This window comes from Rattus rattus, chromosome 3, assembly GCF_011064425.1.
Source record: "Rattus rattus isolate New Zealand chromosome 3, Rrattus_CSIRO_v1, whole genome shotgun sequence".
Taxonomy (NCBI): Eukaryota; Metazoa; Chordata; class Mammalia; order Rodentia; family Muridae; genus Rattus; species Rattus rattus.
The window spans coordinates 81,373,661-81,391,773 of NC_046156.1; the positions used below are offsets into that span (position 1 = coordinate 81,373,661).

Here is an 18,113-nt window from a genome sequence, read left to right on the forward strand (position 1 = left end):
GCTGTTAGCTGTTGTAAATATTGCAGGATTCAATTGAAAATCATGTTTTATATTTATCCTCATGGTTTGAAAAATATTTGCCACTTACATTGCTTCAAATTTCAGATGAGTTCAGAAAATATAAAATGGCTTATAGAATGTTTTTCTCTCAAGAAAATGACATCACAGAACATTTGGCCTTAAATTTCATTTTGTAATTTTTATATCTTTCTTTATAATCTGCAGAGCTATAAACTATCTTATACCCAACTTGACCACAGTACATATGTCAACAGTCCCAAAATACTCTTACTTTTTTTTGTTCAGAATTCAGTAACAGAATCCAAAGAGTGAAAATGATCTAATTGTAAGAGTTTATTTTTTTAAATTCAGTATTGAATGTCTACAAACTCAAGACACAATAATTTCTGTACACTATAAAGTACAACAACAGGCATTAAAATTACTTTCCTTTATCTCTACCATTCTAGAGAAAATATGCTTATTTAAACCTCCAAAGCCTGTGGAAATCATTTCTATTTTAAGCATAAAGCCATTTTGATAGGCATGATATTAAAAAAAAGCAGATCCACAATACATGAATTCATGATAATTATCTACTAACTTTTTGAAGACAGAGATAGAATATTGAATTCATGGGTTGTCAAGAATGTACTTTATTAAGAACAAAAATCTTAAAATATGATAATTTTAATGCTTCCATAATTGAATTCTTATCCCTAAAATAGAAATTATGGCATCATAATTCATTGCTCCCTCTCTGATTCTCACTTCAAATCTGTCACCAACTACTTTTAGTAAAGCTGATAACATCATGTAACTCTGTGAAGACTTCTCTATCTTCTTCACCTCCGACTTAATGTATATGACTACTACATCCTATAATATGAACTATTTTAAAAAATCTTTTGTCTCATTTCAGTGTCACCATACTTTTGTACTTAATGAATCTCGAAAATAGTTTTCATATCTATTACCTTAAATGGGAATGGCTTAATTCATGATCTGTATAGCTTTTATTTATGCAAATTATGGGGTCTGAAGGGATTCTTGATCATTTGATTTTATTGATTTCATCTGAAATATTTTCACAATATCTTTCCAGTTCATCAGTTCTCACTAATACACATAGGTTCTCACCATGGCAAATACCATTTTATCTTAGGATCATCCCAGAGTCCATATGTATCCCAGCTTTTCAGTTTAAATTATTTTAATGATAGCCTATTTTAACTAACAGTTTGTTTGGCAATATTCTCCACATTCTCCTCCACTTAATTAATGCTTATCTACACAATGGAACCTTACCTATAACCCCAAGTAACATCTGATTTCTCAAGATTATATGTTTTCATTGCCTGGTTGAATGCATGTAACAAAATGGCATTGTTGGTCAACCAATTTTTTAGCCTCTGATAAAATGCAAAATCTCTAGCTTCACTGTGGTTACCAAAAAACATTAAAGCTTTTTATTTGGTGCTATGGAATATATTGTGATTTTTTTTTTATTTAACCAAATACAAAGCTCAGTTAAGGCTGTTTCAAAAGTACTAGGTTAAAGATATAAGGCACTCTTCTATATGAATATATGGACAGTATTTGCTGCAAAACGTTTAGAATCTGTGCTCTCCTAATCAGAGAATGAAATGTCCAGACCTATTGAAAGATATGCAGAATGACTTCAGATGCAGAGTAGTCTCTCTTCAGTCAGTACAGTAATTTTCGTCAACAGAGGACCATGATAGACATATTTTACATCATGCTTTTAAGAGTGAATAAACATGTACTTACAGGGAAATAAACGAAAAGGAAAAGATTATTCATAAACCACTGTTCAAGTGGTGACAATTCTAGGAGATGTAGTAATAGATGCCCCTCTTGTCACTTGTTACTTTATTTTGAACCCATGCATTCTCAACAGGAAGGGACTACCAGTTATTGATAAAGGGTCAGTTGCTCAGTACCTAAGATTGGAAGGTAAGATTAGCATGCGGAACTTTGTTTGATTGCTTTCTATCATGGGAACATTACAGAACAGTACAGTCTACTTAGATTGGGATGTCATTTTTGTGACTTTTGGAATTGAACATTATGATTTGTAGTTGTGTCCTTTAGCATCAATTCTATTCATATCAACTAAGATATTGAAATAGACTGTGCAATGAAAAGTTTGTGAGTCAACTTCAATGTGAATTGACCAAGATACTGAAAACATGCAAGGTGAAAGAGGAAGAGGAAGGGGAGATGAGGAAGAGGAGAAAGAAAGAGGAAAAAGAAGAAGGTGGAGGATGAGGAAGACAAGTAGGAGGAAAAGGAGAAGAAAAGAAGACAGACAGTACTGTGCAGACATCAGTCATTCAGTAGCCCATCTTTCTTTTTTAAATATACTAATTCATAAATATATTTTTTTGAAGTCTAGACTTTATCTCCCTCCCAATTCACCTTCCTACTGTTCCATATCCCAAACCTTCTCCATTCCCCCTTTCTTCAAGAGGATATCCTCGCCCCCTGAACCACCCCCACCCCACCAGACAGGCGGATGCACTCCCTAGGGCCCCAATCTCTTGAGGGTTATGTGCATCTTCTCTGACTGAATCCAGACCAGGGAGTCCTCTGCTGTATATATGTTGGGGGCCTCATATAAGCTGGTTTCTTATGCCTGGTTGGTGGCTCAGTGTCTGAGAGACCTCGACAGTACAGGTTATTTGAGGCTGGTCTTTCTACAAGATTGCCCTCGTCAAGATCTTTCAGCTTTTCCATAATTCAACCACAGGGGTCAGCAGCTTCTGTCCAAGGGTTGGGTGTAAATCCCTGCATCTGACTCAGTTGCTTGTTGGGCCTTTAGGAGGGCAATCATGATAGGCCCCTGTATGTAAGTACACTGTACTATCAGTAAAAGTGTCAGGTCTTGGGGCCTCCTCCTAAGCTGGATCCCAATTTATGTCTGTCAGTGAACCTATTTTTCCTCAAGTTCTTCTCCATCTTTTTTTCTGCAGTTCTTTCAGATAGGAACAATTCTGGGTCTGAGTTTTTGAATGTGGGGTGGCAAACCCATACCTCCACTTGATACTCTGTCTTCCTACTGGAGGTGGACTCTCCAAGTTCCTTCTCCCTATTGTAGGTCCCTCCATCTAGGTCCTGAGCATCTCTCACCTCTATGGTCTCTTATATATTCTAGATGGTCCCCCCCCGACCACATCCTACCATCTGAGCTTGCCTGTTTCAACTGCTGACCTCAGAGCTTCAATTCTGTTCCTTCTCCTCACAACCCCAATATCTAATCCTGGTCCTTTCTTCCCTTCCCTGTCTCCTTTCCCACCCAGGTCCCTTTCTCCTGTGATTGCTTTCTTCTCCTTCTCAAGTGGGATTGGGGCATCCTCACTCGGGCCCTTGGACTTGTTAGTCTTCCTGACTTTTGTGAATAGTATTCTGGGAATTCTGTACTTTTTTGGCTATTATCCACTTATTGGTGAATACCCCACCATGCCATATGGGCAAGTATTCCACTATGCTCATAGCAGCATTATTTGTCATAGCCAGAAGCTGGAAATACCCAGATTCCCCATAACAGAAGAATAGATATAGAAAACGTGGTTTATTTACACAATAGAATACTACTCAGCTATTAAGAATGAGGACATCATGAGTTTTGCCGGTAAATTGATGGAATTAGAAAATATCACCCTGTGTGAGATAACTCAGACACAGAAGGATATGCATGGTATGTACACACTAATAAGTCTCTCTAGCTTTCTAAATGTGGCAGTTTATTTGACATGTGAGCATAGAAGGAAAAGTGATCAACTTAGCCTTAGGGCAATGCTGGCCTACCTTCAAACTTATGGTCATAAGTTATATCTTAATGAATGCCTGACTACTCAAAGGATGTATATGAATCTAGAAAATAAAAGAAAGCATAATACATAAAATATAATGTTATTTTGTTAAATAATATTTTTAAAATCACTTGAAGTTATATTCAAATTGATAGCAGAGGGATTGTGAAATGACCCAGTTTCCACTCATGACCTAAACAGGGAAGTGTTTGAAAATTGACTTTCAGCTCTAGCACTAGCTATTCTTAAGTATACAATGTGCAGAAACAAGAGAAACCCCTTTTCAACAATGCAGAAGGGGGAATAAGACAACACAATTCCATACATTTGTTTTCTGATCTCCATATATCCAACAGCTTACATGTGTCTGTACCCTTAAACCTACAAATGATCATGATGATGATGAACAAGAAGAAGAAGAAGAAGAAGAAGAAGAAGAAGAAGAAGAAGAAGAAGAAGAAGAAGAAGAAGAAGAAGAAGAAGAATTTTAAGAAAACAATATTTTTAGTATTTTATTTTATTTGAGAAAGAATCACATAATTTAAATTTTATTTTTATTTATTTACTTTTGATTAGTATGTGTATACACAATCTGATTGTAAACAGTTGTGCACATAGACAATGTTTGAGGCCATAGAACAACTTCTCAAAGGCTGTCCTTGATTTCTACATGTACATGGATTATAGGGAATGAACCCAGAAGGTAAGGATTGCTTTGAAGTACTTATAATACAAAACAGTCTCTCAACCTTATTTATATGTTCTTTTGTATAAAGATATATAAGCCAAATTAAAGATCCAAAAAGTAAAGTCAACCATAATTCTTATCAAATACTATCAATATAAATTCAAATTTTATTCTTATTATTTGCAAAATCTGTCAAAATTAGGCTTTTATAATTCCTGTTTATAGACAATAACAACCAGAGGTGACATAAATTCCCTTATACTACCCACTATAAACTGACTTCCTAGCAGAGATGTGCCCTCAAATTAAAAGAAATTTCTTCCCTACAAAACCAAAACTATATTACGTGAAGGTAGAAAACAATTAGAAATCATCTTAATGCTATGAACCTTTAGCAAAACAGAAATATGTGATTTTCCTCTAGTTTCTATAGTCTCAGGTTCATGATCATTCAATCAGTGTGGGTACGCAGTCCATCTTATGGAGTGGTCCTCTGATAAATCAAATATTTTTTGGTTACTATCACAATTTTCACTCCACAAATTCAATGCAATATTTTTCAGGCAGGATAGCATAGCAAAGCTTTTATAGCTGGGGTTGTGTAGAGGAATCTTAATCAATCAACATGGTGGCTCTAGCAGAGGATCATATTCAAAGATATGATTCTCTCAGAATGGAGACACATCCTCGATTGCAGTATGATCTAGTTGGAATACGGGCAGGCCCTTTGTACACACAATAAATTCCTAACAATGAAGTTAAAGTACATGAGCAAGGTGCTTGTTAAACATATACATAACAATCAGGAGAGGTGCATATATTCGCAATTGCATCATGTGGGAGGCAGAAGATATTTAAGGATATCTAAAGGTATCCTAATACCCAGGAAGTTCAAGATCAACTTTGGAGAACTACATAAAACACCCAAAAAAAAATAGTGAGAGAGAAAAAATGTAGGTGCTGTAGTATTTTGTGGGAGGCTATGTGTGTTAGGTTTGTGTACATGTCAATTTTCCTGGGACTTTACAGACAGGTTACAGAAAACAAGCTAGACACAGGTGAAAACAGAATAATCCATAAAATTAGAAGAAGCCAGAATATCAGAATATATTCCCAAAATTATTATGAAGCTAGGCAGAACAATTTAATGAGAAGCTGAGAGAAGCCAGATTAAATCTCTTAGATTACAAAGGTAGATTTCATAGAGGTTGGAAGCTTCTCAGTCTTGGTCTCAGAACTGATCAGAAAAGGAAATGCCATGGGCTCAGCCCAAGCCATGTAGTCACACAGTTTGGTTATGGCTCTCATCTTATCACGTGATCTGAGAAAATAAAAGAGACATAGTGTGTTAACTTTCACCTCTGGTAGCATGCATAGTGCCTTCTTGTGGCATACCCGGACATTAGCCAGTAGCAGTGAAAGCTCTAGGTAGTCATCAGTTCAAATGAAATTCTCGCTTCCATGAGTTGAATTGGTGTCTTCTGCAATAGAATTTTGTTACCTGTTTGGGAACTGCAACCTATAACATTGGCTAGATAGTCTGGATAGTTTGGGAATTTATATGGGATCAATTTGTCTAACAATTTAATTAGATGTAATCAAATTCAGAAACTGAAATTTTTATTTGGTGACAAAAATATGCATCTGTGTTTTTGTTTTCTCCATTACTTGATGATCTTGTTTCACCACCTTCATATAAGTATTTTAGGAAGCTTCTCCTGTTTTACTTGATGTACTTCCTCTCTAATGTCCCTTAATGTCAGTTGATTCTTGCAGTGTTCTCTCTTCCTCCCCCTGGTTTCAAAACCTTCCCTCTTGACTGTCTCATTCCAATATCTTGACTCCATTGCTCCACATTATGCATTCTATTTTATTTCACCCTGCTATTCTTCCTAGTCTCTCACTCTGTATCTTTGTGTTTCTGTAGATTGTGGTTTTCTTACGTTTGAATAAACAGCTAAAACCACATGTAAGTGAATGAATACCATGTTTCTTTTTTTTTATCTTTATTAAATTGGGGATTTCTTATTTACATTTCAAATGTTATTCCAGTTCCTGGTTTCCAGGCCAACATCCCCCTAACCCCTCCCCCTCCTCTTCTATATGGGTGTTCCCTTCCCAATCCTTCGCCCATTGCCGCCCTCTACACAAGATTCCTGTTTACTGGGGGTTCAGCCTTGGTAGGATCAAGGGCTTCCCCTTCCACTGGTTTCCTTACTAGGCTATTCGTTGCTACCTATGCAGTTGGAGCCCAGGGTCAATCATGTATTTTCTTTGGGTAGTGGCTTAGTCCCTGGAAGCTCTTGTTGGTTGGCATTGTTGTTCATATGGGGTCTCAAGCCCCTTCAGCTCTTTCAGTCCTTTCTCTGATTCCTTCAATGAGGTCCAGTTCTCAGTTCAGTGGTTTGCTGCTGGCATTCGCTATGTTTTTGCTATATTCTGGCTTTTTTTCTGGGTCTTGTTACCCCAAACAGTTTTTTTCTAGTACCATCACATCCACTTACCTGAGAATTTCATTGTTTCATTTTTAGAGGACTTAATAGTATTCCATTGTGTAAAAGTTCCTCATTTTCTTTAGCCATTCATTTGTTGAGTGACATTTAAACTATTTCCAATTGAGTAAGTGTCCTTGTGTTAGAATGGATTTTCCTATGGTTATATGCCCAAGAGTGGTATTGCTGGATCTTCATATCAGTCAATCCCTGTAGAGGAATATTAATCCCGAAATATGGTTGCTCTGGCAAGGAATCACATCCAAAGAAGTTCTAAGTCTATGTGATCCATCTGGAATAACAAACCTTTAATTACTCTGGCTCATTTATTATTGATTTAGCTTCAGTTGTCTTATTGCTGTAACTATGATTTCAGTTAATACATTGAATAAATGTAGAGAGAGGGGACAACCTAGTCTTGTTCCTCATTCAGGTGGAATTGCTTTGCTTTGAGTATAAAAAAAAAAAAGTTGGCTATTAGCTTGTTGTAAACTGCCTTTACTGTGTGAATATATGTCTTTTTTTTTTTTTTAAAGTGTAACTTCAGTTTTATTTTTCCATGGTATTTTTCTTTCTGCCTTCATGAAATCACCTCTTTACATGGGCTTTGGTGGAGGTCGTGGTGCAGCGCCAGCAGGTCTGAATCGTGGTGGGGGTGTTCGGTCCTTCCGGGCCTCACGAGATCGATTCCTGACAACCTTGCTATGAATGGCACAGCTCACGCAGTAGTGCAGCTTGACATAGAGCTTGGGAAGCACGTAAGCGTCGAAGACGCTTGCTTCAGATATGTCCCTGACTGCAGCGGCTTCTACAATGTTCCGAATGACAAACTTCTTAATGGCCTTATCCTTGGGCACGCACCGGGCGCAGTTCGTGCAGCGAATTGGTTGCACATGGCCGCGGCCCTTTTTGGCACGACCGTTGTTTCTCCTTTTTTTGGTCATATTGGAGCCAAGACTCGAAAGAGGCGAATATATGTCTTTTGATTGCCTGTTCTATTTAAGATATTTGTCATGAAGAATCTTGGATTTTATCAAAGCTCTTTTCTGCCTCTTGTGATGTGATCATGCTCTTTTGCCTTTCAGTTTGTTTATATGGTGGGTTACATTTGTCACTTTTTTTTATTTTGAATCATTTCTGTTTCTCTGAAATGAAGCCTAATGGGCCATAACAATTGATCTTTTTTGATATATTGTTGGGTCCACTTTGCATGTACTTAGAATTTTTGCATGGAATGTTTTTTTTTTTTTTTTGATCAAGTCTCATTTAATCAAAAAACACTTGCTTATAAGCAGAAAAAAAAAAACACAACACAAACTGGTAGTCAGGGTAACGATAAACATACGTCACATCAGAAACCAATGGCATAAGTTTTGATTTCCCAGAAACTTCTTACCTACAATAAGTTTAAATATCCTGAAATCTCTAACTAACAATAGAGTGAAACTCATTCTTTTTTTTTTTATTAACTTAAGTATTTCTTATTTACATTTCGAGTGTTATTCCCTTTCCCAGTTTCTGAGCCAACATCCCCCTAACCCCTCCCCCTCCCCTTCCTTATGGGCGTTCCCCTTCCCATCCTCCCCCCATTGCCGCCCTCCCCCCAACAATCACGTTCACTGGGGGTTCAGTCTTAGCAGGACCCAGGGCTTCCCCTTCCACTGGTGCTCTTATTAGGATATTCATTGCTACCTATGAGGTCAGAGTCCAGGGTCAGTCCATGTGTAGTCTTTAGGTAGTGGCTTAGTCCTTGGAAGCTCTGGTTGCTTGGCATTGTTGTACATATGGGGTCTCGAGCCCCTTCAAACTCTTCCAGTTCTTTCTCTGATTCCTTCAACGGGGGTCCTATTCTCAGTTCAGTGGTTTGCTGCTGGCATTCGCCTCTGTATTTGCTGTATTCTGGCTGTGTCTCTCAGGAGAGATCTACATCCGGCTCCTGTCGGCCTGCACTTCTTTGCTTCATCCATCTGGTCTAATTGGGTGCTGTATATGTATGGGCCACATGTGGGGCAGGCTCTGAATGGGTGTTCCTTCTGTCTCTGTTTTAATCGTTGCCTCTCTATTCCCTGCCAAGGGTATTCTTGTTCCCCTTTTAAAGAAGGAGTGGGGGTTGGGGATTTAGCTCAGTGGTAGGGTGCTTGCCTAGGAAGCACAAGGCCCTGGGTTTGGTCCCCAGCTCCGGAAAAAAAAAAAAAAAAAAAAAAAACTAAAGAAGGAGTGAAGCATTCGCATTTTGATCATCTGTCTTGAGTTTCATGTGTTCTATGCATTTAGGGTAATTCAAGCATTTGGGCTAATAGCCACTTATCAATGAGTGCATACCATGTGTGTTTTTCTGTGATTGGGTTACCTCACTCAGGATGATATTTTCCAGTTCCAACCATTTGCCTATGAATTTCATAAAGTCATTGTTTTTGATAGCTGAGTAATATTCCATTGTGTACATGTACCACATTTTCTGTATCCATTCCTCTGTTGAAGGGCATCTGGGTTCTTTCCAGCTTCTGGCTATTATAAATAAGGCTGCTATGAACATAGTGGAACACGTGTCTTTTTTATATATTGGGGCATCTTTTGGGTATATGCCCAAGAGAGGTATAGCTGGATCCTCAGGTAGTTCAATGTCCAATTTTATGAGGAACCTCCAGACTGATTTCCAGAATGGTTGTACCAGTCTGCAATCCCACCAAAAATGGAGAAGTGTTCCTCTTTCTCCACATCCTTGCCAGCATCTGCTGTCATCTGAGTTTTTGATCTTAGCCATTCTCACTGGTGTGAGGTGAAATCTCAGGGTTGTTTTATTTGCATTTCCTTATGACTAAAGATGTTGAACATTTCTTTTAGGTGTTTCTCAGCCATTCGGCATTCCTCAGCTGTGAATTCTTTGTTTAGCTCTGAACCCCATTTTTTAATAGGGTTATTTGTCTCCCTGCGGTCTAACTTCTTGAGTTCTTTTGTATATTTTGGATATAAGGCCTCTATCTGTTTGTAGGATTGGTAAAGATCTTTTCCCAATCTGTTGGTTGCCGTTTTGTCCTGGCCACAGTATCCTTTGCCTTACAGAAGCTTTGTAGTTTTATGAGATCCCATTTGTCGATTCTTGATCTTAGAGCATAAGCCATTGGTGTTTTGTTCAGGAAATTTTTTCCAGTGCCCATGTGTTCGAGATGCTGCCCTAGTTTTTCTTCTATTAGTTTGAGTGTATCTGGTTTGATGTGGAGGTCCTTGATCCACTTGGACTTAAGCTTTGTACAGGGTGATAAGCATGGATGGAATGTTTTGATGAGTATTAGCATTATTTCCTTGAGAGTATAGTAGAATTTGTGTAGTAAATACATTATACAGTTTGTTGTAAAGAGTTTAGTTTTATTAAATAAATAGTCATAGTGTGTGGTAAATTTACCCTGGTAATTTTTCTTTGTGCAAAGCCACCATTAGTATTAGTATTCTTTTCATCCGTTTGACAATGGAGGTAGAATTCTCTAAAATGAGAATTTTCTTTTTCATATTCGACATCTCCACTGTGCTGTGTATTGTCCTGTGTGCATCTACAATCTGATGGAAAATTTCAAATTTTCAACTAGGAGCATGTGTATTTCAGCTATGAAATTAGCTTTCACTGTATCCTGAGCGTAGTTTGTCCTTTGTGGCTATAAAATGCAAAGCATTATGTGGGTTTGTATCTGGATGATATACACAGTCATGGAAACAAAATGTAGATAATGCTATTTGTTGTACTCATTTACTCCAGCCTTTGTACAAAACACCTCGCTAAAGTAAAATGACTTCACCGAGGAACAAGGAAAGATATCTCTTCATTATCTTTTCCATAGCTTGTTGTTAGTTCTTACCAACACTAGTAATTATCTTTTCCTCTTTAATAAAAAGATTCTAAAGTCATAATATGGTGTGTATTATGTATTCTATATTTATAGAGAGAAATTGAAGAGTATTTAGCAGACAAACTTTCTTGTCTCTGATGTTTAATAATATGTAGAATTATGATAAAAATATTCTCGGGGTTGGGGATTTAGCTCAGTGGTAGAGCGCTTGCCTAGCAAGCCCAAGGCCCTGGGTTTGGTCCCCAGCTCCGAAAAAAAAATATTCTCTGTAATATTGGATTAAGTTATAGAAGCATTTTTGAATGCACTGTATACTTATAGAGGTATTACTTAATAGTCTATTTTAAATAGTTTGATACATTGTGCTGTAAATTAGTGAGAAAAGAGGTGGGAAATATAAGAGTGGAGAGGAGTAAATGGGAGATTTTGTAGGAAGGAAAGTGAAAGGAGAATGTTAAATTTAAATTTTAATCTAAAAATTTATAGTAAATAAAATCTGCTTTGAATCTAAATAAGAGAACACTTTAGTTATTTGACTGTTAAGCTTATGTTTAATGAAGAACTCAAAGGTATCCAAATTTAATGAATATTTATACCAAAAGCTGCTGAATTCACAATGAGATTTCAGTTTTATCAAGATATAAAATTATTTCATGGTAATAATATTTGTCAAATAGCAATTTTATTATTGTATATTTTTGAAGAAGTACATGATGTGAAGTTCTATTTTGAGATTTCATTCATAAGCAATTTCAGTGTTTCTATTTTTAAAAATCCCTTTTTAAAAACAAAATGTTTACTATATATAAATTTGAATATTATGCATTCTTATGCTTTGTGTTCTCAAATATTTTAAACTATACCTTAATGAATCCATTCTTCCTCATTCTCCTAGGTCCTCTCATCTCTGTATTGCCACAATTATGTGTTCTGTTATTATGTAATCCTTCAACTCCACGTGTTTCTCTTCATACAATGCAGACTGTGTAGACAAGATTATGTATTAATGTTAAAATTATTCTTATTGGATTTATTTATTCATTTGCACAAAATATGAGATATCCTCATATTATATTCATGTTCTATATTTAGTAAGAATAAAATATATTTATGCCATATAGAAATCTTTTGTGTTTTAAATAGGATTTTGTACCTTGTGTCTAAGTTATGACATCATCATATTCTTTATGAAACAATCCAACTTTATAATGCTATAATTATTAATATACTCATATATTTTACTATAGTTTGATTTTTAATATTTCACATGAACCTAGAAAAGTATTACATTTTGATAAACCTTTAATTAACCTTATGGAATAGAATGTAAATTCTAGTGTTGAAAACAACTTAATAGCAATATTGGAAAGAACTCATCACAACCCAAAAGTTTATAATTAAAGAAAATATATTAGTTCCTATAGAGGAAATAGCTTATGTTAAAATTCATTTTAAAATGAAAAGTGTAGACAATGTATGTATTCAAAAGCTTATTTAGAAGCTTAGTTTAGGTTGACTAACCTCAAAGTTCAAAACATATCCAGAATACGGAAAATACATAGGTGAATGCCAGCAGCAAACCACTGAACTGAGAACAGGACCCCTGTTGAAGGAATCAGAGAAAGGACTGAAAGAGCTGAAGGGGCTTGAGACCCCATATGAACGACAATGCCAAGCGACCAGAGCTTCCAGGGACTAAGCCACTACCCAAAGACTATACATGGACTGACCCCGGGCTCCAACTGCATAGGTAGTAATCAATAGCCTAGTAAGGGCACCAGTGGAAAGCCCTTGGTCCTGCCAAGGCTGGACACCCAGTGAACGGGATTCTTCGGAGGAGGGCAGTAATGGGGGGAGGATGGGGATGGGAACACCCATATGCAATGGTGTTAGGGGTTAGAGAGCAGGGTTAGGGGGATGTTGGTCAGGAAGCCGGGAAAGTAAATAACGATTGAAATGTAATTAAGAAATATTCAATTTAATAAAGATGGAAAAAAACCCATGTACTCTATAATATATCCAGCTTATGCATTTTTAATTTTGCTTTTATTATGCAATATTTACATAGTACCCATTTTTGAATATCACTAATCTGAAAAATCTGAAAAGCACCAACATTTGGAACTTATTGAACAGAATTTAAGTAAAAGTAATCACCAAGTAGGTGCTGAGTTTATGGGTGGGACCCAAGTTACTTTATCTAACATCTTACTAAACTTTTCAATTTTGACAAGTCAAAAAATAAACATATTCAGTTCAGTTAAAGTTGTCACATAGATTTAATGTATAAGTACTGAATATAAAGATAGAAAGCTATTTATCTTTTCTCTGTTACGTAGGGATTTGGAGAACCAGATGGCCACAGAAGAGCATTCCTTATACTCAGAAATAACAGATGCTGTGAGATTCTGGTACTGTGTAGAATGCACATACCAGGACATATGGTATTGGAAGGGCATAAAGTATAGTAAATATTAAGAAAAAATGGACACTCATTTATATTCATACAATCAACAAATACTAAGCAGTTAGTATCTCTAAATTTCCTGATAGACTTGATACAGACATTTTGATCAAGATGACAGGAGCAGGGACTTGATATAAACAAAAACATGTAAATCAACCAATTAGAGTAGTTGATATTATCTTTGTTGGAAGTCTATAGACAATAAAAATATCTCCAGACCCATAAAGAACAAATACACACACACACACACACACACACACACACACAATTTATGTATATATATATATATATATATATATATATATATATATATGTCACTCATTTAAAAATCAACAAATATGTACAATTACTTGCTCTACTAGTCATGGTTAACTAAAACTTATGCACTACATCAATGTTATCCAAGAACTCCATCTACAAAAGGCAAATATTCTCCCATACTGAAAATCTATACTTAAGACAAAAATTCTTTGATTTGTTCCTTTTAATCCATTTCCCTGACAGTTTTTATATCATTCCAATCCACCACTTTTCCCAAGTGATATTTTGTTATTATTGTTTGGGTTTTGCTTTGATCGGATTATAATTGTGATCCTGGTTTTTGATCTTAGAGGGGAAAAATAGTACAGAATTTCTTTTGGTTTTACAGAAGCACACAGTTAACAACATGGGATTTTAAAGAGACTTTAGATTTCTTAAGTGTCAAAAAATTAAGAATTAGAACTTTTAATAATTTCTTAGGCCTTATAATGTGATATTAACCTGAAATCTTTAAAACAGGTTATATTTTAACAGCTATGGTTTTGTACAAGTTTGACAAAGGGTGGATTTGTAATGGCTAATCTTCATTGTCAACCTGATATACCTGATACATCCTCAGTTAAAGAACTGTATCTATCAAAGTGGTTCATGGGATGCTTGTAAGAAAGTTCATTGATAGATAATTAATGTAGGGGAGCCCATAGAAAGGTGGGAACTACTATCCATAGACTAATGTGCCTGATATATGAAAAATATATATTCATGCAACCTGAACCTGGAAGCAGGACAGTACACGGCAATTATTCATGATTTCGGCTTTAGGATTGCAGAGATTTATCTCAATGAGGGATTGTGACTTAGAAGTTTCAACAACCTAACCCTTTTTCTTTTCAAATTGCCTGTGATAATGGTATTTATCAAACCAATAGAAAGTAAACTTGAAAAGCAGCAAAATTCACTAAGCTCGTATAACGTTATAAATGATAATATTTTGGTGGCACCAAATCACATTTTCTTGTTAATTTTATGTTAATTTTTCTTTATTTTTGTGAGCCTATGTATATGTGTGTTGTTTCTCTGTATTAATCTGTATATGTGAGCATGTTCTAACATTTCAAATCATTATTGTGGAGTAAGAGAATAATTTACCAGAGATTTTTATCAGTCCTTGGGACAAATTCAGGTCTTCAGATTTAGATATAAGGCCCTTTAGCCATAAAGATCTTTTTTACCTCATAAGTATATTCTGTTAGAAAATACATTATTGACATTACATGTATATGTAAAATATTTATGAAAATACATTCATATTTTACACATTTCTAAATGATTCCTAATATATTTGGGCACAATGTGGAAAATGGACTTCTCATTCAATTATAGCTTAGCATCTTATTTGTAATCACTGGTATAGGTTGCAACTACAAATTCAATTTTTCCACCAATATGATCTGATTTTAATTTACTGTTGAATTCAAAAGTTTTCAACAATTATTCATATCATTTTATGAGTCTTTTATATAATACATATAAATTTTTAAAATACAAATTTTGAGTATCAATATGATATCTGTGCCTTATAAGTACTGCCACAGTTTTAAATATCTGAACAATATTTCAGCAACAAAAATTACGTGCTTTCCCTAATTAAATGGGGAAGACTATACTGCTATTTGAGAACATTTTGAATGTTCTTACATTTCAAATTTATATCATGAGTAGTAAAGTACTATTAATGTTTTTGATGTTCATTCTTATTTTATTGAGCAGATTTTGATATTTATTTCATTAACTGGGGATAAGTTAGGGACTTCAGCTTGATATTTTGGTTATCATGTCAAAAGGTTTCTAACTATGTAAATGAGTTTGCAGTAATTTAGATACATTTTATATTTAAAATTATATCATATAAATATTCTAGGTCAATGAGATGGTTTCTAATAAATACCATGAATAAAGAGGTTTGAAAAATAATATTTACATTTGTTTTAAATAATTTATTTTTGCATGGATTTTTATTAAAGAATTTCAACCACTCTTGTGAAAAGATAATGAGATTTTGAAATGACACATTAATGTTAAACCCATTTTCTGGTATATAGAACAAATGTTTCTTTATCGTTTTTATTAATTTATAATATTTTTTACTGCCCAAAGAATAAATATTGTTAGTCTTTGATCAAATATTAGCTTACCACTGCTAGAGAAATGGCTGAATAAAGAGAAATACTTGATATTCTTTCAGAGAAATTGGGTTTGTTCCCAGCACTTAAAATGGACAGCTTACAAGCATATATAATTCAAGTTACAGATGTCACGATGACATCTTCTAGGCAAAGGAACCTAACAATATCTGGTGAACATATATACAAAAAACATACACACACAAACACATTCACACATATGCACACACACACACACACACACACACACACACACACACCCTACATTTAAAACCCTATTAAAATTACTAAACTTTCCGAAGAATAGAGTATAAGAACCTGATATATTTTTTTAATTATACTTTTTGTACCTTAAAACAATTAGAATGTTAGTCTAGTTTTATATAAAGAAAACATGGTAATTTTCTGATTTCTAAAGAGGAATCTTCTTTAAATGTTTCATATATATGTATACTACCATTTTAAATATTTTTTGTTTTTTTTAATTTAGTTTTATTTCCAACATTTTATGTAGTTTTGTTATAGTTTTCCCTCTTTCTACTCCTACAAATTACTCTCTCCTTCCAATCCAGATCTACCCACTTTCTGTCTCTTATTGGAAAACAAGTATGCTTCTAATGGACAGTAATAAAATAAATTAGAAACAGAAATAAACACATCGGAATAGGACAAAATAAGTGTAAGGGTAATAGGCCAAGAAAAGGCACAAGAAACAGTTGTAAATGCAGAGACCAATCAAAATGGTTCAGTGATTTAAGGCTAACAACCAAAAATGAAATAACCTTTTTAACCAATGTCTTATTTATAGCACTCTGAACATTCCCAGTATTTATAGCTCAGATGTTTTTATTTGGGCATGATCAGTTCTCCATTTACTTATTTATACTAAATAAAAATTGGTTATTGAAATGTGACCTTTATCGGATTAAATGTTATATTAAGAAAACAAAATATGTACACAAGTAATATGAGTCAGACGTATAGGTAATCATTTGAGAAAAATCAAGGCTGCCAGTGTAGTATTCTTAGAATGATAGAAGTGCAATAAGTACATAATATTTTAAAGAGTTAGAAGGGGCAGGATGATGTTAGTAAAGTGAACTCATGTAGGAACTTCTCAAAAATTAATTTAAGAAAATAGAGGGCTTCCCATCTTCTGAGATCTTCTTGAATTTCTTTCTTCAGGAACTTGAAGTTCTTGTCATATAGATCTCTCACTTGCTTGGCTAAAGTTACACCAAGATATTTTATATTATTAGTATCTATTGTGAATGGTATTATTTCCCCATTTTTCTCAGCCTGCTTAGCATTTGTAAAATGGAAGGCTACTGATTTCTTTGAGTTAGTTTTATATTCAGCCACTTTTCTGGACTTGTTTATCAGCTGTAGAAATTTTCTTACAGAATTTTTTGGGAATCATTTATGCATACTATAATATCATCTGTGAATATTGATACCTTGACATCCTAATTTCCAATTTTTATCCACTTGATGTCTTTTAGTTGTGTTCTTGTTCTACTTGGATCTTCAAGTACTATATTGAATAGATAGGAAGAGAGTGCACAGCCTAATATTGCCTCTGATTTTAGTGGGATTATTTCAAGTTTCTCTCCGTTTACTTTGATGTAGGAAATTGGTTTCCTGTATATTTCTTTTATTATGATTAGGTGTGTGCTTTGAATTCCTAATCTCTCCATGTCTTTTCACATTAAGGCATTTTATTTTGTCGAAGGCATTTTTTTAGGATTTTATGAGATGATTTTGTGATTTTTTATGGTTTGTTTATATAGTGGATTAAATTGATGATTTTTTTATGTTAAACTATCCCTGCATCCCTAGGATGAAACCTACTTGCTTGTGGTGAATGATGTTTTTGATATGTTCTTGGATTTTGTTTGCATGAATTTTATTGAATATATTTCTATAAATATTCATAAGTGAAGTTCTTTGGTGGTGGTGGTGGTGGTGGTAAAACTGTGTGTTTTAAGTATCAGGGTGACTGTAGCTTTATAGAATGAGTTTGGCAGTGAGCCTTCTGATTCTATTTCATGGAATAGTTTGAGGAGTATTGGTATTAGCTCTTCTTTGAATACCTGGTAGAATTTAGAAATAAAACCATCTACTCCAAGGCTCTTATTGGTTGGGAGAATATAATGACTGCTTCAATTTCCTTAGGGGTTAAGGGACTGTTTAGATAGTTAATGTGCTCTTGATTTAATTTGGTAAGTGGTATGTGCATAGAAAATCATCTTTTTCATTTATATTTTCCAATTTTTGGGGGTAAAGGTTTTTGATCTAAGACCTAATGATTTCTTAATGTCCTTAAGTTATCTTATTAGGTCTC

At 34.7% G+C, this 18,113-nt stretch overlaps 1 protein-coding gene across 1 annotated transcript; it reads right to left on the reverse strand.

Annotated features, from left to right (window-relative positions):
* Positions 1-7,534: 7,534 nt before the first annotated feature.
* LOC116896782 (40S ribosomal protein S26) lies at positions 7,535-7,978 on the reverse strand. Its single transcript, XM_032898241.1, has one exon. It carries the CDS (start codon positions 7,958-7,960, stop codon positions 7,613-7,615), a length of 348 nt encoding a protein of 115 aa, XP_032754132.1. The 5' UTR covers positions 7,961-7,978; the 3' UTR covers positions 7,535-7,612.
* Positions 7,979-18,113: the final 10,135 nt, after the last annotated feature.